At 33.6% G+C, this 22222-nt stretch overlaps 1 protein-coding gene across 2 annotated transcripts in view; it reads left to right on the top strand.

Moving 5' to 3' along the window:
* The first annotated feature begins 2091 nt into the window (after positions 1–2091).
* LOC127984575 (sodium/potassium/calcium exchanger 4-like) overlaps positions 2092–22222 on the top strand; it is a 38688-nt gene continuing 18557 nt past the window's right edge. The window contains exons 1-2 of one of the 2 annotated variants that reach the window (XM_052587280.1): positions 2092–2860; positions 7801–7914. In XM_052587280.1, the coding sequence (XP_052443240.1) occupies positions 2674–2860; positions 7801–7914 (301 nt within the window). In that variant the 5' untranslated portion in view covers positions 2092–2673. The remainder of the gene's footprint in view (positions 2861–7800; positions 7915–22222) is intronic. The other variant, XM_052587279.1, reaches the window with a different exon arrangement.

The following is a 22222-nucleotide window of genomic DNA, read 5'->3' as shown; positions in this document are numbered from 1 at the left end:
TATATATATATATATTTTTTATTATTCTTTATTTCAGAGTTTGTTTTTAATTTTACTCAGACGATTCACTTCCTCACATCATTTGCCTAATATTTCCATATGGCGAGGGGAAACACAAATGTTGTCCCCTGCAAACAAACTAATCAACTGTATGATCTTGTGAACACAGAGCACATTGTACCTACTTTTAAACTCGGAAAATGTTTTTGCGTTTGCAGATACTTAGATGCATCCAAAAGCACTGGGATGACTAAAAGATAATACACACTGCTGTTCAAAAGATGGGGTAGGTAGGATTTTTTTTTTGAGAGAAGTCTCTACTGCTCAGATTTATTTGATTAAAAATAAAGTAAAACTGTATTATTGTGAAATATTGTTACCACTGTTTAAAAATTTGAGGTCGGAAATAAATTTGAGAGACTTTTACTTTTGCATCGATCCTTTCAAATGATCAAATGTGAGATTAAAGGCATTTCTGATGTATTTGTTAGTGGATGATGGTGATAGTGAATGTGGATCTCTGCTGTAGGACACCTGTGTGATCTTGAGCTGAATGATGCTGATGTGTCCAGGTGTTTTTCTAGTCTAGTGCATCATCGTGACGGTGAGGCTGTGAACGTCCTCATTCTCTGGAGGTCACATCTCACATTTATCTGTGTGTATATACTTTATAATTGTATTGGCAGGGAGAATGAAAAGTTTCCATTATCATGAACTTGACCAGCATTTAATTGAACACGGTAAGCAATTATAGTTCAACAATGATTCAGGGCTAATTAAGGCAAATGCTGGCATTATTAAAGCTGGTTAATAGGAGTTGGTTCTGTCTGCTGAACAGCAAAGGACAGCATACCTGGGACAAGGACACAGATATATGTGTGTGTGTGTGTGTGTGTGTGGTAATAATTTTGAAAATACAGTTGTTTTTTATTTGGACTTCTAAGTAAATGTGTGTTTTTGTTGCACAAAATGACAATGCTGTTTTATTTAAAGGTTCATAAATAGCTTATAGATGAGATTTTAGGCGACGGTATGAAGCGTGACACTTAGTGTAGCAGTGCAGATTGTATATGTCCAGATGAAGCACCATGCATGTCTGAAGCCATTGTTTGATCTTCAAGGTCATTATATAACTGAAATAATGGTAGATAACACAACACACACACACACACACACACACACACACTTTCATATCTGACCTTCTGGTGACACATTCACACCCTTAAAGGGATATTTCACCCAAAAATGAGAATTTGATGTTTATCTGCTTACCCCAAGGGAATCCAAGATGTAGGTGACTTTGTTTCTTCAGTAGAACACAAACAGAGATTTTTAACTCAAACCGTTGCAGTCTGTCAGTCTTATAATGTAAGTGGATGGGAATCACAGCTTTGAGAGTCAATATTTTTTTTTATTTAAATTATTCAAAAAACTATATAAATAATGTCCAGTTTCTTGCACAGACAGATCGTTAACATCAAATTGAAATTTTTATGTCAGCTATACCTTTAAATTGACACTTTGTGTTTATTTAACCAAAGATATTCATTTAAGGTGTATGAGCTTCACTAGCATTCAGAAGTTTTGGGAAGATTTTTAAAATGTTTTTCTTTTTCTTTCTTTTTTTAAGTTTCTTTTGCGCACCAAGGCATTTAATGCATCAGAAATACAGTGAAAAAACAATAATATTGTAGAATATTATGACAATTTAAAATAGCTGCATACTATTTAAATATATTTTAAAATGTATTTTATTCCTGTGATCAAAGCTGTATTTTCAGCATCATTCCTCCAGTCTTCAGTGTCACATGATCTTCAGAAATCATTTATAACATTCTTAATGTCTGTAATGTCACTTCTGAATAATTTCATGTTTGCTTGCTGAATGAAAATATCACTTTTCTAAATAAATAAGAACCAAACTTTTGAACGGTGTTGTTTGCACATTTTCATAGAGAAATGTACAGATGTATTTATAGGATTTATTTCACATTCAAAGCTAGATATGCTTGGGTTCACGGTTCTTTTGTAAATTGCACTGCACTTTTAGAAATATTGAACACATGATCGAAATAAAAAACTTTGAATTAGTAGCCTATTCTAAACATATGCTATTTTGAAGTTTCTAATTAGACTTGTATAATAATAATTTACTATATGCATATTCATGCAGGTTTCCAGATTTGGAATATCAGCATTAATGAAAGTGTGCATGCACATGATAACATGTCAGCGCTCGTGAGACGCTTTCACTCTCGCTGTAGGTGCGCGTGACGCGTCGCTTCAGCCTGATCGCCGTGAAAGCACCGGATCGCGGAGCGTCACGTGTCTCCGGTGGACATCAGAGGAGCGCAAAGTTCCCGACGTTCCAGATGGGAAGAGCGGGAACGCTTTCGCAAGCAGAGGGACCGAAGGACATCACCTGAGACCGATGTTATTCACACGCGCGCGCTTCACGGCAGACACACACGCACGCGGCGCCGCAGGATGCGTGCATGCGGGAATATAACGTTTCCAGCGTTGTTGCAATGCGGCGGGGAGGAATCTGATGAGAGCAGGGATCTGGGACGGTGAAGGCTGGGATTCTGCGTTAGCTGTGTCTGGATCCAGACCTCTGATCGTGCTCTCTCTCCCTCTCTCTCTCCGGTTTCGCCGCTCATTGAAGCCGCAACGATGACCACCGCGGGTCAGGAGCAGCATCAGCATCAGGACCACACCATGACAACGGTCTCCAAGAAATCCATCATCGCCAAGATGTTCAGAGTGCGCAAGAGGAGGGAGATGCTGCTGGCGCAGGTGTGTTTGGTCTGCAGCGTTCTGCTCGTGGCGTGGGGCATGTCGAGCATCCTGACCAGGACAGGTGAGTCCGCTTCTGGCTGTCAGTCGAAGCCCTCAGGTGTCCCAGACACTGCGATCACTATCACAGGAGGAGGAGGAGGAGGGAATTTGACTCTGCAGCTGACATAGACGTTAAAACAATCAGAAAAAGACAGCTGTCTAATAGTTCATGCAAATAAGACAAACGAAAATGATCCGCATCTGTCTGGACACGGATCAGTGATTTACCCTCGTCACTTCAGTGAGATTCATACATGGGAATGATACTATATTAAAAAGTGTTCAGTGTCAAAAATAGCTCTTTATTCACAGTTTAGTATCAAACAAACAAAAAAACATTGAAAATGGCATTTCTATCCTAAATTAGAATCAATAAGGTAATTTTTCAATTCCATTTAAAATTAAACTGTAAATGGAATTCTTTTTTTATATTTTAAGAATGTAATTTTATAAACATTCCTTTTTTTCCATTTTATTTGTGCCTCTTGCATACATATTATTCAATAGCCTATTAATGACTGAATTTCTGCCCTGGGATTCTTAAATGTACTTTTTAATATTAATTTTAAATTAAACTATTACTGCAATTCTATAGTTATCTCAAGAGTTTAAGTCAATAAACACATTCCTGTTTTTTGTTTATCCTTTACAGCATTACTAATTCATTTTCTGCCATAAATTAGTGTCTTTAGAGAGATAAGTAATTAATAAGGATGTATATTATTGTATTCTGTTCAGAAATATTAATGCATTTAGTTTTTTTTCTGCATTTTTTATTTATTTTTATTACTTGATCCCATTATTTTTCAAACTATGTTAGAAATTTCATTTGCAGTCTTGCACACATAGTTGTTTTTGGCATAAAATTATGCACAAATTATGAAGAATATGAAATGGACTGCTTTCCTTTAACACAAGTATGAAATATAGAGATGTGCATCATTGTGTATGTTTCGAGGTCAGTGATCTACAGAAAATAAATTCTATGAGATTCTTTAGTGGCATAATCTTCTTTGTGGTTTATATGAAATGAATCACAATTATAAATGTTTGCCATGCACATTTTTGGATGTGTATGGACGTTTGTGTGCTATGAGCTGTTATAGATGTTGAGACACGTATAGATACAGGTCTCTTCGTGAGGGCTGTGTCTGCAAACCTAGTGAGCTCCCCATCTAGACTGCATGTGTGCACATCATATGTGTAGTAGTCAGCTCTCGAGGTTGTGTGTGTGTGTGTGTGTCGGTGGCGATGCTCTGTCTCATATGCCGCAGTATGAGACAGAGAGGGTATGTTGGGTCCGTAATGCACACATGGTCAGATTTTAATGCACTGATTTGTCTTTTATGGTCAGGTGTGATTCCTCTGGGGCAAATGAAAGTCACATTCCTCTGTTATCATGAAACATTGAGCACAGATCGAGATAAGAACTGAGCAGCACATGCATATCACTGAAATGACCAAAGGCTCATGATGCTTTATGGGTTTAACCATCATGTCATACATTATACATACACATACAGAATAGAGGAGAATATTTCCACTATGAGGTTAGTGTAGCTTTATTTTATATAGCCTATTAGCTGTTATTGCTTTAATACTCATTTTCATTAGGTAGTTTATGTCCATGTTGTATTTTTTATTTTATTTTTTAGAACAAAGAGGAAACGGCAAGCATTTACCGGTTTAAATGAGTTTATGGCAGGGTTGTTAAGGTGTTGTTTGTGTCCTAAAATAAAATTAAATACACATTACTTTTAATTTCAGCTAGTTGCTGAGACAAATTTTCAAATTTTAATTAAATTTAAGTTGATGTATTAAAATAACTAAAACTGAAATGAAAATGTATAATATGTATTTAAAAACATATAAAAAAGGCAAAACACAAAATTTACGAAAACCTTACTAACTAAAATAAAAAATAAAAACAGAAAAATGAAAACTGATTTAAAATTATGATAAAAATCAATAAATCAATAAATGTCAATGCTACTACAATAATTCTGGTTTATGATTTAAATGCAAAGTAACAGGTGAGCACTGATTTAAAAAAAAACAGATAAAACAATTTGAAATCATTTTCACTCAGAAGTTGCTAGTAAATTTTAGAAATAATGAAACAGCACACTAAATCAGAATTTTAAAGATTAAAGACAAATAATATTTTCTTGCAAAATGTACCCCAATTACATTTGTTTTATTTACAACTTGTATATTTTAATTAATTAATTTATTTATTTTACAGTGATCTGTCAGGGTCACGGTTCTGTTTAGTTAGTTTCATCATGGACTTAGTTTTGTTTTCATGGACTTGCCGTTGTTTTTTTTCTTAAGTCACATGTCTTCCTTTTGTTCAGTTTTCCCGCCACTCTTTCGTTGTCATGGTAATTCATTTAATTTACTCAGGTGTTCATCATTATGGCCCTTATTTGTCTTGCATTTAAGTTGCTGCTGTGTGATCTTTCGTTTGTCTGGTATTGTCTGTGTAATACACAGCTGTCTCGTAGTTTGGCTTTCTGTGGATTTTTAATAAACCTTGTTTAATTTTCATTTTCTTCATCCTTGGAATATTCGTGACAGTCAGGGCAGCAAAGGGAGATCAAAATGTGTCATTTATGGATTGTAACATAATGATATGAAAGAAACATTCTTAATAACAAAATAATCAATGTATAAATTCCAAATAATTTGACTGCCTGCTAAATCGTTTGCAACTTATGTTTACATTTACATGGTAATGGCAGAATACCAAACTCAAACAAAATTTTGTTTCTTGAAGCATTAAAGACATAAAAAAAATTGGTAAAAATATAAAATAACCCAGCAAGTTAAACCCAGTATTTGGGTTAAAAATAACCCAGCACCTGGGTACAAATATTAAAAACAACCCAATAAAATGACCCAACAAGTTGAACCCAGCATTTGGGTTAAAATAAATAACCCAGCATTTTTAAGAGTGTATAATCAGCTTGGTTGTACAAATCATTTAAACTTAAAAGACTTGAAATTGACTTGAAACAAGTTGAAATTCATATGACATAAAAAAAGAGTTGTTCAATAATGTAAAAACCTTTGTTGTCATGACTTAGTGTTAATATTATTTTAAAGTAACTCTGCATCACACATCATGTTCTGGGCTGGTTTTACTTGTGTTATTTGGTCACAGATGCACAAGTGTTCAGATTTCATGTAATATTTATTAATCTTGCATCACCAGTCTTTTATAGCAGCCTTCCAAATCCGGTTAAAAATTTATAGAAATTGTCAGAATGTGCACGCAGAGCCCCTCGAATCTCTTAAGTCTGTAGATATGCAAGTAAGGCAAGTCTGTGAGGTTTTTACTTCATGTCTATCATCTACCAAATCAAAAGTCAGATCTTCTATAAACCAAGACAAGCAGTTCGATTTGAGCTCAAACTCAAACGTAATTGAACACAAAGACATTAATGACAATAAAAAACGAGGAGCTTAAAAGATTATTCTGCACTGATAGCGTGCAGACAAAAGTAAATCTGTTATCTCTCAGGCAGAAACGTCTGCTCATGACAGTAACTTAAAAGCATGTGCTTGTGTCAGACTCAGTGCTTTTCTCATAATGGATGAGGAAAGAAAGATCAAAGACGGAGGGGATGAATTCAACCCTCCCTTTCTAATCAGGCAAACCCTGTTTGTCTACACTTCTTCTGTAGCTCCAGGAGAAAAGAAATGCAATACTGTCACTCTCCTCTCTCCCTGTTTTTACACCTTTTATGTTAATTATATTCTTCTCTATATTCAGTTTTCTTAATTAGAGACTTATGTTTGACTAAAAAGTCTTTTCAGTTTGACCTCAGTCTAATTTCCCAAACCCTTGTTCTTTTATTTCTGTGTTTTAACGTGAAGCTCTTTGAGAAGCGTCTCTGGAGCTGCTCAGTTATGGCTGTAATAATATTTAGTGTTTGTATTTATTTATGGTTAATATTTAAATGTGACTAATATTTATTGATAATAAAACATGTAAAAGTATTCATTTTAAGATATCAATGTAAAATTTTATTAATTTTAACCATATAATTTAATAATTTATTCTACATTTAATCTATTTAATTTATGAATATTTACTATTTATTTTGGTTTATATTAGCTCCATACATGTACAAGTAATTGTAAGACATTAATAATTTTATGTAATAAAATGTATTAATGCTTTAAATTAAAAATACTATGAATTATATTTAATGTTAATATTTGTACAAGTGCTTAATATATTAATTTAATAATTTAGTTGCAATATTTTAATTTAGTAATATTTGTGTATAATATGGTTAATATCTAATGGAAAGTGAAGGCCATGTATAATATAAACAACTTTAAATGTTACATGTAAATGTAACATTTTATGTAATATTTTAGTTGCATATAAATTAATATTTATATTTACTTACAAATGTACTGTATTTATTTAATATTTAAAATAATATGATTTATATTTAATATTAATGCTTGTTAAGTATTAATTTAGGATTTTGATTAAAAACAAATATTTGCTATAATATAATTCAACAATATTTACGGTTTATATTCAAATTCACATATTAATAATAATATTTCTTTTCAATCCATATAAAAATATTCATTTTGAGATATTAAATTACAGTATTTATTACCAAATTAAAATATCTCCAAGGAATTCCCAAAATATTGCAGTAGTTCCTAGAATTTAATAATCATACATATTGTTGCTTATTGTTACTGTGCAACCCCAATATATAAAAGTCATTGTGCTTTTGAATAATTGTAAAGTTTATAATAACTTAACTTTGAGAAATATAGCCTAAAATGAGCAACTAAATGAGATTTAAAGGGATAGTTCACCCACAAATGATAATTCTGTCATTGTTTACACACCACCATGACGTTCCAAACCCTGCATGACTCTCTTTCTTATTGTGTGCTGATTTGACGAGAGTTTTGTTCTTGCAGGTCATGGTATGATTGTGGAGGAGTCTGATGTAGAATCACATGATCACTGGGGTCGACGGCTGATGTCCTCCACAGCTGCTAATGAGACGGAGGAGAAGAACTGCACGGAGCCAGGTGAGATGAGCATCTCGACACATGTCTTCACAGAGCAGCTCACGATCAAAAACAAATGATCCGGAGTGAAGTTTCAGCCATAAGAACTCTTCAGCACAGTGAAACTAGCGTGATCAGACCATGACGATCTCTGAGATACCTGTTATATATCTTAATGTGATAGTATATACGTTGGAAATAAAAAAAAAAAATTACAATGAGAAAATTACAATGATCAAGGAACAATAATCTCCTAAAAATGTAGTTGAAGAAAATGCTAAATTCTTTAAATAAATATGTATATTAATAATATAAGAATCACAGAATCATTTAAAACAATTTACCACTGTAACACTGCATTTATTTACTTTTATATTTTAAATAATATTTAAATATTTTTTATTTTATATGATATACATTTCATAATTTATTTCGTGTCTGTTCCTCAATCATCATCATTTTAAACGTATTTATACATTTTACACAAAAACACATATACAAATAATTATATTTTTAAATAATTTAGCACAAAATGATTATTTTTATGATCAAATTAAATGATATTGTGGTAAGTTATTTAAAAACTATTCAGTGATTCTCTTTCAGTTAATTTATAATTATTGAGAAAATTTTGATAAAACAACCTCAGGGTGTTTTTATTCTGTTCTCTTCCCCATTTTTCACCTTTCGCAGTGGTTTATACTGTGTGTAGTGTCATGTGCGTCAGTGCTGTTGGATTGAGCGTTTGAGGATTATATTTAGGTTCTTTGAGACGCCTCTGATGACCCACTAGGAATTATCATGTGTTTTTGGTTAATCAGCAGATGGAAAACCTCATAAAAGTGCATTAAAGTGTGGACTAAGAGCTTTGAGCAGATTTGAACTCCATGTCAGGCTGTTTTTTGTTACTCCAGTGAGATTTAAGCGAAGGTTTAATGTGACTTTGCTGTTCACTCGTGGAAGTTTTAATCAGCTTTGGTCCAGAGAAAAAGGCCAGCGTTTGGCTGACACTCGTGTTCTCTCCAGTGCACTCCGTCCCGGACTTACGTCTGTCTATTTCTGGCTGCAGTTGTTCTCATTAAATTTTCTCGAACCCAAATTAAAAGTCTAATTTTAGCCGGGGAGGTTCTGTTGATTCGGCTTCATACATTTCCAGTCTCAGTCGGACATAATTGAAGAGAGAGAATCTCCACTGAGGTGTTTGATGAGGGACTTAAACACTTTCAAAGGATGTTTGAAGAAATTTGACCTGTGTTAGTAGTTTAAATGTGACGGATTCTTTCAGATTTAAATATTTAATTTAGCCTAAAAACATACCCAGCTGCCAATATACATTTTCCTAACATTCCCATAAAGTTATGAAAATGTAACTTTTTTTTTTTAAGTTAAAAAAGGTTTAATTAATTAGTTTATTTACTGCAAACGTTAATGGAATGTTAATGGAACGTTCCATTTTTTTATTTTGCAAGCATTTGAACATTTGAATGTTCTTTGAACTTGAAATTACAGTTAAAGTTTCTTTGTTCTCTAAACATTCCAAACATTCCATTTTTTTGAAAAAGCTTTGTTTTTTGTTTTGTTTTTTGGCTACATAAATTTTAAGGGAAACAATTATTAGCATTTAAAAATAAACACTAGATCTTTCAGAAATTAAATGTTTAATACATTTTGAGAACATCAATAAAGACCAGATAACTCTGAACAAACATTCTAATATTATTACTGGAAGAAAGTTTCTTCGTAACATTTATATTACCTTGCCAGGACATTCTGAGAACGTTCTTTATTAGCTGGGTAGCCGTATCAGACGGTGAATGTTTCATGTGAGCCATGTTTTGAGTGTTAGCAAGTGTAACATGATGCATTATTAATCAGAAAAACAGCACACTAGGTTTTGTATTTGAGCAAAAGTGACGATTTACGGTCCACGTATGTGAGCTGCAGGTCAGCTCTTTTTATTAGTAAATTTTTTTTTCACTTTGAAGACTTTTCTGAGCATTTGATCATCCAGTGAAGGGAAACAGGAGAAGCTGGAGTCAGGTGAATCCTGTAAACTCAGGATTTTCCTTTCAGTCAACATGACTGTTAATGTAAAACTCTTATCTGTGAAGCGGCACACCTCCACATCTGCAGCTCTGTTTGTCTTTCTCACCTCTTCTCTTGCCACTAACTTTTCAATCTGAGTTTCCCCGTGCAAGCTGATAAGATTACACTCTAAGAATCTGGTAATCTCTGAAGATTACACTTTATTCCTTCCTTCTTGTCTTCTCCAGCATGTTGGGCAAACAGTGATTTCTGTCCCTTCTTCACCTTAATTTTCTTCTTTTATGTCAGATATGACAATACAGCTTTAATATTTATTGGATTTCTGTCTGTGGTTTTTGCCCATGCTAATAAATATGGACAATCCCAGCATTGGGTTGTATCTGCCTGAGCATTTTTGTAGAGTGTAATAAAAATAATAGATGACATATATAATGAACAGTTTGTTTGAATGATACATTTATGAATGTATTATTTGATCTATTTTTATTAATAAATCTCTCTCTGTCTCACTCTCTCTGTATATATGTGACCATGGACCATAAAATCAATCTTAAGTGTAAATTTTTCTAAATTGAGATTTATGCATCATCTGAAAGGTGAATAAATAATCTCTCCATTGATGTATGGTTTATTAGTATCGGACAATATTTGTCTGTGTTACAACTTTTTGAAAATCTGGAATCTGAGGGTGCACAAAAATCTAAATACTGAGAAAATCATCTTTAAAGTTTTCCAAATTAAGTTCTTAGCAATGCATATTACTAATCAAAAATTAAGTTTTGACATATTAACAGTAATGAAATTTAAAAAATATCTCCATGGAACATAATCTTTACTTAAAGGTACAGGTTGTAGGACCTGCCACAAGAGGGCGCACTACCAAAACAATAACAATCGCTTGGTTTGATGACGCTAAGAAGGAGCGTGGAATGATGGGATTGTTGTCTTCTACCCAACCGCTGACGGCCATTAATCTGACAGAAAGAGAAATCATGGATTTAACGGATGCAAAGACGCAATCAGACGCGATTACCCGCATTTGGCGTGTATGCCCCATAATACTAATCTTGTTGATCGTTATAATAGCATACGTTTTCTGTAAAGATACGAATCAAAACAACTCAGCTGTCGAGTAAAACACAAGCGAGATCAGCATCTCTTTCTAGTTGAAGTTTGTCGCGAAGCTCTCTCCATCTAGAAAATGCAACGCCGATATTAACCCTCGCTCTTTCTCTCCTCTTGGGTCGTTTGGTTGGCCCGTATGCTTACGTTTACGGAAGCTGTCCTTATCGACAGAACCAGCGGCAGACGGTAAACGGTAATTATGTTCCATAAATACATTAAGTAACACAATCCACCATAAAACGTGCAAGAAGAAGTAAATAAGAAACTGCTTGAGGCAAGCTAGTGGTTTGCTGGACGCTAGACACTACTTCTGCATTTGTCCACGACACTGTTATCATGTGGTTTTTACGTCAGTAAAGGCGGTAACAAAGGGTAACTAACGTGATTGACAGGCGACTGCACTGCCCCGTGTCACTGCTTAGAATGGGAATTTTCTCATGGTTTACAAGTAGTTGAAAACATTAGAGATATTGTTAGCAATCAACTGGACAAAATATATAACACTAGCCTAGTGGTTTTTTTATATTTTACTGCAAATATTGTACAAATTGTACCTTTAATATCCTAAATTATTTTTAGCATAAAAGAAAAATGTATAATTTTGACCCATACAATTATTCTTTTGGCTATTGCTAAAAATATACCCCAGTGACTGGTTTTGTACTCCGGGGTCACAGGGAAACACAGGGCTTAAGGAGACATGGGGTGCATCCGAAAGCCTAGGCAGCTGACTTGTTTTTTCGCTGAGGCAATGACTTTGCAGATACTGTTTGTGCACAAAGGCACCTCATGAAAGTGATTTCAGACAGGCTTCGGAGGCAGCGTAATGGTTTATTGATCCACAACAACATAGAACATGTTTTGGTTATAACTAAACAAAATTATGTAATTACTATAATACTGATTTCTCACTAGAAATAACATCAAAAGTGCAATTCAGAATATACATTTACTCACAAACTGACCACCAAACACAACTTTCAGACGCCATCTTTAATTTTTAGCTCAACAGTCACGGAATGGAATGCACAGGATTGTGGGATATCAAAGGCAGTGAAGGATACATCTATGCTGCCTTCAAAATTCAAACAGAAGAAGGAACCTCCGGAGACAGGAAGTAAAGCAGAATTTGGATTTGAACATGTCTTGATGCCTTCCTGTCTTGGAAGACTACCTCAGAAGGCAACACTTTAGAGCTTCCAGTCGCAGCGATGGAAAACTAATGAAAACAATGAACGATGACATGAGGACAAACAGCTAGAATCAAATAAACATAATGAGGACAGGAACAGGAAGACCAAAAATGAGCATATGAGGGAAGGAAGCACAAGACACAGCAACACAAGACTGACACATTGATACTGGTTGTAAAATTGATGGTGATGCAACATTTTAAAATGGGGAAATGAAATATGATGAAAGTTTATTATGTATGGAGAAAGTGTGTGTGAAGTGATACACAACATATGAGCTGTGTAATAAGTCTTTATTTGTCCTGTTTGCAGAAAGTCTGTGTTCTGAAATGATGTAATTTCTCTGTGGGAGATGTTCGCTCTGGGTTATATAAGTCTGGGCTCTGGATACAAGCTGCTTTTTGGCCACAAAAGTTGGTATGATAGAAAAAGTCAAGGCTGTTTTAGCTGAGGAAAGCAGTGTTTGTTGTGACATTGAGGACACTTGTTCTAGTGCAGGTTAGTTGACGTTTGGCAGTGCTGAAGCGGGACAGAGGTGGGATGAGTGTTTCTGTTTTGAGTCTTCATGTGAGATGCCGTGAGTCAGCATCACTAAATCTCCAGTCATCAATCTGAGCTCAGCATCCACCAGCCGTGTGTCCTTTAAACCCCACTGATCGGACGTCCTGCCACTGTCACTTCAGCCTGCACACAGATTATGTGCATTTATGTTTTATTTCTACTTGGGATAGGTCTGGAAGGGTCCATTAGTGAGATTAGCAGATAAATTTGGGCATTCATTTAGAGACAAAACTTCTTGGAAGAGGCTTTTAGTGTGCTGACAGTGTTATATGTTGAAAATATATCTAACTGATGCTTATTAAAATTGTATACTAATGCATACTTATATCAATTTACACTTTCAAGTGTGCAGAGGCTGAATTTATAAATATAGTTTTTACCATTTTATCATTCAAATAATATTTGTTTAATATATTAATTGTAAAAAAAATATGTATATTATGATGCATATTAAAAATAATATTTAAATATTATATATTACCATTTATTAAAAATACTATGTGAATGATGTTGCATTTATTGCTATTTTATGACATATATATATTCTAGTGCAGGTTATATATATATAAAAGTTTGTTTTGTGTTTAAATGCATTGTACTTTTAATAGGTATAATAATTAATAGATAAATTTTGAAATAAATTATAACAGTGATTACATATATTAAGGAGCTCATATAATGATGTATTGCAAGACATAATTATTGCATTAAAATACTTTTATTTAGTGAATTGTGATTTAGTGGATTCTCATCCTAGTTAGTTAATAATTGTGTGTTTGAAGATTTGTACATTTGTAAACCCTGGATTAATATCATATACACATGTTTACAAGGTTAATAACTTGGATTGGTTTTCAAGATTCAATTCACTATTCGCCAAGAGTTTGATTGACAGGCGATCTGACTAATCACAAATGCTGAATCAACCTGAAAAAGACAGTTGAAACAAAACACTTTTGGTGTCATTCATGTTTATTTGGTGCTGTAACTCGTAGTAAAGAAGACAAGACAGTGATCAGTTCCTTAAAAAATGACAGAATTTGAAAGCTGAATTTGTTTCATACCATTGCTGCTACTTAAATCCTCTAATAATAAGTTAGCTTTTATTCGTTTTCACTGTTTCTCTCAGACACTAAAACTAAAGAACACGTGAGTTTCTGTGAGTGTGGTAAGCTCATGAATATTTAATGAGGGAATGTTGCTTAATTTATGATTGGTTACATTGTAGCACTGCATTGTTTCACACTGGAGATGAGCTTCCCACTGGTTAAAAGCACCTTTCAAAATAACAGTTGTGAAACATTCACGCTAAATCCGTGATTAAAGGCATAATGTAAAAGGATTTTTTGACTTGCTGTAATTCTTGTATTGTATGAATAATTTCTAGATTATTTGTGAATTAAGCTAAGTCATTCTCGTATGATGTCAAGTCTTTCTCTTTCTCTCTCTCTCTTCTGCTCCATTACTTCATTATTCAGTTCATTACACACTTGAGCCGTTTGATTTCTCTGCACTGGCCTCTTCTGCTGATGACACTCAAAGTTCACTACACACACACACACACACACACACTGTATCATCACATTCTGCTCTAGTTAGTTACTTATACAGCATATGAATTGTAAAACCTTGCTGCTGCTCTTTAGATTGTTTATAAAGACATTATTAGTTTGTTAATTTGTAAAGAGGTCTAATATATTTAGACAATTCAAGAAAATTGAAATGATTGATTATAACTATTAGTATGTATTTATAATATAATAGTATCATTATACACAAGTTATATATAACATTGTATATATATTCACATAAATATAATAAAAATGTAATTATGTGTGTGTGTGTGTGTGTGTGTGTGTGTGTGTGTCAACTTGGTCTAATAGGAACATAACAACAATTCATTTTTGATTAAATGTAAAATTATGAATGATATTGGATATTTAAAAACGTTTTTCTTTTTAGATTAAAAAACGATTAAGGTCTTTACAGTAGATTAAGGTTTAGATTTAGGTCTAATATTACTCAGGTAATTAAAATCATGTATTCAGAAATGTAAAAAGTGTGTACTTGTTTTGCTCCAGTTGTTTTGTACGCACATTTGTTTTGTAAGCATCCAGCATTGTGAAATCAGTCTATTATCTGTCCAGATGTAGTTCTGTTGTTCCCGTAAGCCTTTTGATTTTAGAAAGAGCTTGTGTCTGTCCACATGTGCATCTGTAACAGATGTCCCATCTGCTGATCTCTTACGCAACACACAAATACATTTGAAAGATTACAGTATTAAAGGTTAATTGCATTATATTGTGACATGACAACATGCAATATTCATCCAGCTCAACTTCAGTGGTGCAACTTCAGTGTAACTCGTCTGACATTAATGATGCTTCAGTTCAAATGAGCAAACTTTTGAAAAGAAGCAAGCGATCTATAGAAGCTTGTTTTCACTAAGATAATTTTTTTCTGTATAAAGTCAGAATTTCGAGATTTATGCAAATTGTGATATAAACTTGCAATTGTGAGATTAACAGTCTGAATTAGCTCTTTTTTTAGTGTTCGATGTGTTAGAACACTTATCTTGTAAACTTACCGTGATAAAATATTGCAGTTCCCCATTTTGTTTCTTCTTTTGTGATGGAAGCACAAAAATATGTTAAATGCTATAAACTCAGAACTCAGAGAAAAAAGCGAATGTTGTGAGAAATAACGCAGAATTCTGTTATATAAACTCAGAATTGTGACATATAAACACACATTTGCTAGATTATTTCATAATTGTAATGTATAAACTCACAACTGTGACATTAACTCAGAATTTATATAATAATAAATAATAATAATAAAAACTCAGAATTGTGATTATATAAATGTAGAATGCGTATATTGCAAAAGTAATTCAGAATTGCAATATGTAAACTCAGAATTGCTAAATAAAAACTTGGAATTGCGAATGCGACATAAATGAAGAATTGCGAGAGACAAACTCAGAATTGTGAGATATAAATTCAGAATTGTGAGAAATAATGCAGAATTGCCAGATATAAACATAATAGCAAAAAATAAACAGAAATGCAAGCAATAAACTTAAAATTGCAAGATATAAACTCAGAATTGCAAATAAAAAATGTAGATTTGCGCAATGTAAATGCATAAAGCGACATGAATGCAGAATTGCTATAGACAAACTCTGAATTGCATACAATTTACTTAGAACTGTGAGAAATTACACAGAATTGCAAGATATAAACTCAGAGTAAACGCCAACTGTTCTGATTTGCTGACATCTTTACACTCGAAATGTGTACTACATCTGTAACCCTTCTCTAATACTTTTTTACTAGTTTTTTTTACTATTACAGCTGTCGAGATTAACGAATCCTGCAAGTGTTGATTATAGCATTATTTTTTCGATCTTTTCCCATCACATGAAAGACTGCAGTGATGAGCATTGAGTAGACAGAGTCTGTTTATTGCGTGAATGCAGTGATCTCGTCATTGCAACGTGTTTGCTTTCACCACACCTAACAGCAAACACAATATCGACATGAATACAATAAGAGCTTCACTGTGCAGAATAACAGCGTCATTGATTATAACGGCAGTTTGGGCAAGTGTGCAGATATACTCGCGATGTGTGATTGACAGCTCCGAACAATATAAAGGGAGCTTTTTTAATCACTCTCTGTAGTTTAAACACAATTTAAATGACAGATTTGTTTCATGCTACTAAGAGAAACAACGTGAAGTTGATCGTTTAGTCACTGGCTTGATTCACTGATGCATAAACAGTATTAAACGATTTAGAAAGAAAGTCTGTGTGAACTTGAATAATTAGCTACCCATCAGAAATCACTGATCACAGATCAGGCATTAATGAGCACTGTTACTCACTGTTTGTGGCGCTGTTGTCGAATCCATATTGTAAAAGTCTGTTTGTAACGCCTTTGCTGACATTGTGACTGAATTAAATGTAAATGTTTGGGTGGGCAAAGCAGAGAAAGGGGAGGTAACATAAGGGAAAGATTCGCGTCTGAGCTCTCTTTTGCTCAAAGACAGAGCAGGACACACAGGGCTTGGTTTACACCTAACGAAATTTCTAGCCACTGGGGGACCATAAACAGGCTAGGGGAACTCATATTAATGTTATAAATTAATGTCATGGGACCTTTAACCATGAGAGAATAGAGCAGTGAGTCTTTACACTGACTTGTTGAGATATAATTCATGATGAGCACAGATGAGTGTGTGTCTCAGGAGAGCATGATGTGTTCACATACACACACACACACACACACACATACACACACACACACACACGACTGACGTTCTCATGAAGCAATGCATGGAAACACAAACATGTTTAGGGAAATTGGATCAGTTCTGTTCCAGCTGACATACTGCAAAAATTGTACACAAAATATGCACTTTACTGAAAATTTTATGTATGCGATGTTTAACTATTCTTACATAAAATGTGTATAGTGTGCTGTGCACAATCCACTAATTTATACATTGCATGCTACTGTATCTCACAATGCAGTTTGTTAACTTCCTAACTTAAGTAGCACTTGAAAATCATCGTAGATCTTCGAGTGCTCTGGAGTGATCGTAAAGCCATAAGTGCATCGTAAGAAGACAGATTTTTGCGGCCACCTACAGGACAATCAACAGATTGCACCTTTAATTTTATTCAAGTGCTTTTTTCATGTGACTATAGTTAAATTTTAATTTATAAATGAAATAAATAAAAAGGGCAAGAAAAGCAAAAAATAAAATAAAATAAAATAATAATAATAATAATAATAATAATAATAATAATAATAATAATAATAATAATAATAATAATAATAATAATAAATATATATATAAATTAAAAGACTGGATAAAACATTAATAAAAGAAGTAATGTAGAAAACGTCACTGTGTTAAGTTGATTTTTGGGAAATGCACGAGAAACAACAACGAACGTGTTTTTTTATATATATATGCATATATACAAATCAGTACACATTAAATTGATCAAAAAAACAGTAAAGCCATTTATAATGTCACAAAAAGGTTTATATTTCAAATAAATTATGTTCTTTTGAACTTTTTGTTCATCAAAGAATCCTGAAAAATACTATTCTACTATTCTACTACTATATATTCTACTACTATTCTATACTATATATCACATTTTCCACAAAAACAATCAGCAGCATTTAACATTATTAACTATTTTCAACATTGATAATAATCAGAAATGTTTCTTGAGCAGCAACTCCAAATTAGAATGATTTCATGAAGGACAGAAGAAAATTCAGCTTTCCATTACAGAAATAAATTACATTTTAATATAGTTTCAAATAGATAACAGATATTTTAAATTAGAATAATATTTTACAATATTTTTACAGTATTTTAATCAAATAATTGCATCCTTGGTGAGTATAAGAGGCTTCTTTCAAAAAAACAAACAAACAAAAAAAATCTAAGTTAAGTTTTCCAAATTTTATAATGGTAATTTTTATGCATTACATACAGCAGAAAAAATAAGAAGAATATGTTTGTATGCTACCGTATATTACCATAAAGCTGCTTTTATTTGCTAGTTATAAATAGTAAATATTCACTGGTGAAGGGCACTTGATGTTCTTTTGTTTTATTGAAAATGCACCTATAAAAAATGCAATACCTCGTTATTCAAAGCTGTTCTGTTTCTGTTCTGCATGTTTTCATTCTGTCTGGATTTCACTGTGATTAATGTTACTCTAATTACGACTTTAATCACATTAACATAATCACAGTGTTCAGTTTCCATGAGCTCCAGTTTAACAGCACTGCTTTAATCACATTATAAAGGTGCATGTAAATCGTCAGTGTGAAAGCAGACACACAGATGATTTATTGATCGTTCAAGATGAAGCTCTAATCATTGCATCCCTTGCACGGGGATTATCTGAGAGGCCCGTGGACACCAGCAGTGGTTGGAATAGCATGCGATCATAGTACTTTATGCAGTATGTAGTGCACAATATGCAAATGTTCTGTATGCATAGAATACCAGAATGATACACAAACCTGATTCCAAAAAAGTTGGGACACTGTACAAATTAAAAAATGAATGGAATAATTTGCAAATCTCATATTTTATTCACAATAGAATATAGATAACATATCAAATGTTGAAAGTGAGACATTTTGAAATGTCATGCCAGATATTGGCTCATTTTGGATTTCATGAGAGCTACACATTCCAAAAAGGCTGGGACCGGTAGCGATAAGAGGCTGGAAAAGTTAAATGTACATATAAGGAACAGCTGGAGGACCAATTTGCAACTTATTAGGTCAATTGGCAACATGATTGGGTATAAAAAGAGCCTCTCAGAGTGGCAGTGTCTCTCAGAAGTCAAGATGGGCAGAGGATCACCAATTCCCCCAATGGTGCAGAGAAAAATAGTGGAGAAATATCAGAAAGGAGTTTCTCAGAGAAAAATTGCAAAGAGTTTAAAGTTGTCATCATCTGTAGGACATAATATCATCCAAAGATTCAGAGAATCTGGAACAATCTCTGTGTGTAAGGGTCAAGGCCGGAAAACCATACTGGATGCCCGTGATCTTCGGGGCCATTAGACGGCTCTGCATCACATACAGGAATGATACTGTAATGGAAATCAAAGGAATACTTCCAGAAAACATTGTCGGTGAACACAATCCACCGTGCCATTCGCCGTTGCCGGCTAAAACTTTCAAAAAAGGTAAAAAAGAAGCCATATCTAAACATGATCCAGAAGCACAGGCGTTTTCTCTGGGCTAAGGCTCATTTAAAATGGACTGAGGCAAAGTGGAAAACTGTGGTCAGACGAATCCAAATATGAAGTCCTTTTTGGAAAACTGGGCGCCATGTCATCCTGACTAAAGAGGACGAGGACAACCCAAGTTGTCATCAGCGCTCGGATCAGAAGCCTGCATCTCTGATGGTATGGGGTTGCATGAGTGTGTGTGATCTGGAAAGGCACCATCAATGCTGAAAGGTATATCCAAATTCTAGGACAACATATTCTCCCATCCAGACGTCGTCTCTTTCAGGGAAGACCTTGCATTTTCCAACATGGCAATCCCAGACACATACTGCATCAATTACAACATCATGGCTGCGTAGAAGAAGGATCCGGGTACTGAAATGGCCAGCCTGCAGTCCAGATCTTTCACCCATAGAAAACATTTGGTGCATCATAAAGAGGAAGATGCGACAAAGAAGACCTAAGACAGTTGAGCAACTAGAAGCCTGTATTAGACAAGCATGGGACAACATTCCTATTCCTAAACTTGAGGAACTTGTCTCCTCAGTCCTCAGACGTTTGCAGACTGTTATAAGAAGAAGAGGGGATGCCACACAGTGGTAAACATGGCCTTGTCCCAACTTTTTTGAGATGTGTTTATGCCATGAAATTTAAAATAAACCTATTTTTACCTTAAAATGATACATTTTCCGTTTACACATTTGATATGTCATCTATGTTGTATTCTGAATAAAATATTGCAATTTGAAACTTCCACATAGTGGCATTATCTGTTTATTCACAATTTCTACAGTGTCCCATGCTAGGTGTACGCCATTTGTTAAAACATCTTGCATAAAATCAGATTGAAAAATGATGTTTGCTGAATTAAACATGCAGCATAGTGAAGTTGTTGCATTTCTTCACATGCTGTTTTTAATAACATCAGGCAGTGTATAGGATACAGTATATGCTGTGCAGTGAACAGTATATTCAGTCTAACATTTACACAGATTTTCTGTCTGACCGCTCTGGACGTTCAGTGGCTTTTCAGATATCAATGATCTGTTTGGAAAACATCGGAGAACAAAGGATGTCAAGTGAACATGCAGCAGATGGACAACTCGTGCCATCAAAAGTCGTTCTAAACATCCTGAACACTTGAGTTTAGTCATATTTGATGGTATTATGTGTCTAGTCCTTCTAGCTGTGAGCTAGAAATCTCTCTTCTGTTCCGCATCAGCAGCTTATTCATGAATAAGTTATTAATTCCCCACTTCTGGGTTTGTTCGATAAAAGACGTGGACCAGATATGTTGTTTTGAAACATGGAGCATGTGAAATTCTCTTTCATAAACTTATTTCTGATTAAATGGATGCTGATTCTATGCTTTTTCTCTTGCTTTCAATAGTCTTAAAACAAGAACTAGGGACTTTTCAGAGAAAATATCTTCAACTTCATTATTATTATTATTATTATTTAATTTATTTTTCTTGTTTTACACCTAAAAATCTCTCTTTTGTATGAAAGCACATTTCTGCCATGTAATAAAAAATTAAGAAATGTGTTTTTTTGTCTCACAATTAAATTCAAGTTTATTTGTGTAGCACTTTTACCGATGGAAATTGTTGCAAAGTAGGTTTACAAAAAATTAATTCTGTCTTTTTTCTCGAAAATTGTGGTATAAACTAAAAATTCTGACTCACCCTCTTTCAATGGTTTTTATTTTATTTATTTTATTTTTCTGACACAAAGTATGACTATAATATGACTATTTCACAATTCTGTTTTTTCTCAAACTTGATTTAAATCTTATAATTTTGCATTTATATCCTGCAGTTCTTAGTTTATATCTCTCAATTCTGTAAAAAAAAAAAAAAAGCGAGATATAAATGCAGAATTATTGGATAAAAAATATATATTATGCAATGCAATACAATAACTGAAAATACATATTGAAAATGCAAGATATAATATTCATGTTTCAAGATATTGACACAGATGCATTAGAAGCAGATCAGTTTGTTCTGTTTGCTCAGTTTATCCATCAGTCTGGCATCAATACATCATCTGCCATTTGTGTCGGTTTGTTCCTTGTATTTCACTTTTCTTTCCTCAAGCTGTTATGTGCTGGTTTACACTCTTGCTCTCTCTGTTTTGGATGATTATGGGTATGAAAATTCTAGAATCAGAATGTCTGTTTTTTTTTCTGTCATGTATTTTTAACATGCAAAGGTTTCAGATCTGATGTGACCGACATTATTAAACAGGCATATGTCTAAACATCCTTAAACCAAGATCCATTTACTTATAAAGCTAAATGACTTAAGATATTAATGCTTGTTTTCTGATGTGTCAAAGTGAATTGAAAAAAAAATAAAAAATCTGCCAGTGGGGTCAGAAAATGTAACATAATTCAAAGAGAAAACAAGCAAATATTTTGTCTTGTTTTAGGCATATATTCAATTAATAATTTATATTTTTTCCCCTTTTTTTTTTTAAGAAAACAAGATTTTGTCGTTTTGCTTCTCAAGTGTCTTTATATAAGAATTAACTAATATTTTTACCATGAAAAAAGTATTTTTATTGTGCTTTCCAATATAAATATCTAAACATTATTGAATCAAGAAACAAACAAAAAAT

The sequence above is a fragment of the Carassius gibelio genome, chromosome B20, assembly GCF_023724105.1.
Source record: "Carassius gibelio isolate Cgi1373 ecotype wild population from Czech Republic chromosome B20, carGib1.2-hapl.c, whole genome shotgun sequence".
In the NCBI taxonomy this organism is placed as follows: Eukaryota; Metazoa; Chordata; class Actinopteri; order Cypriniformes; family Cyprinidae; genus Carassius; species Carassius gibelio.
The sequence above is the reverse complement of the archived record's forward strand: the minus strand, read 5'-3'. Positions and strand labels throughout refer to the sequence as shown.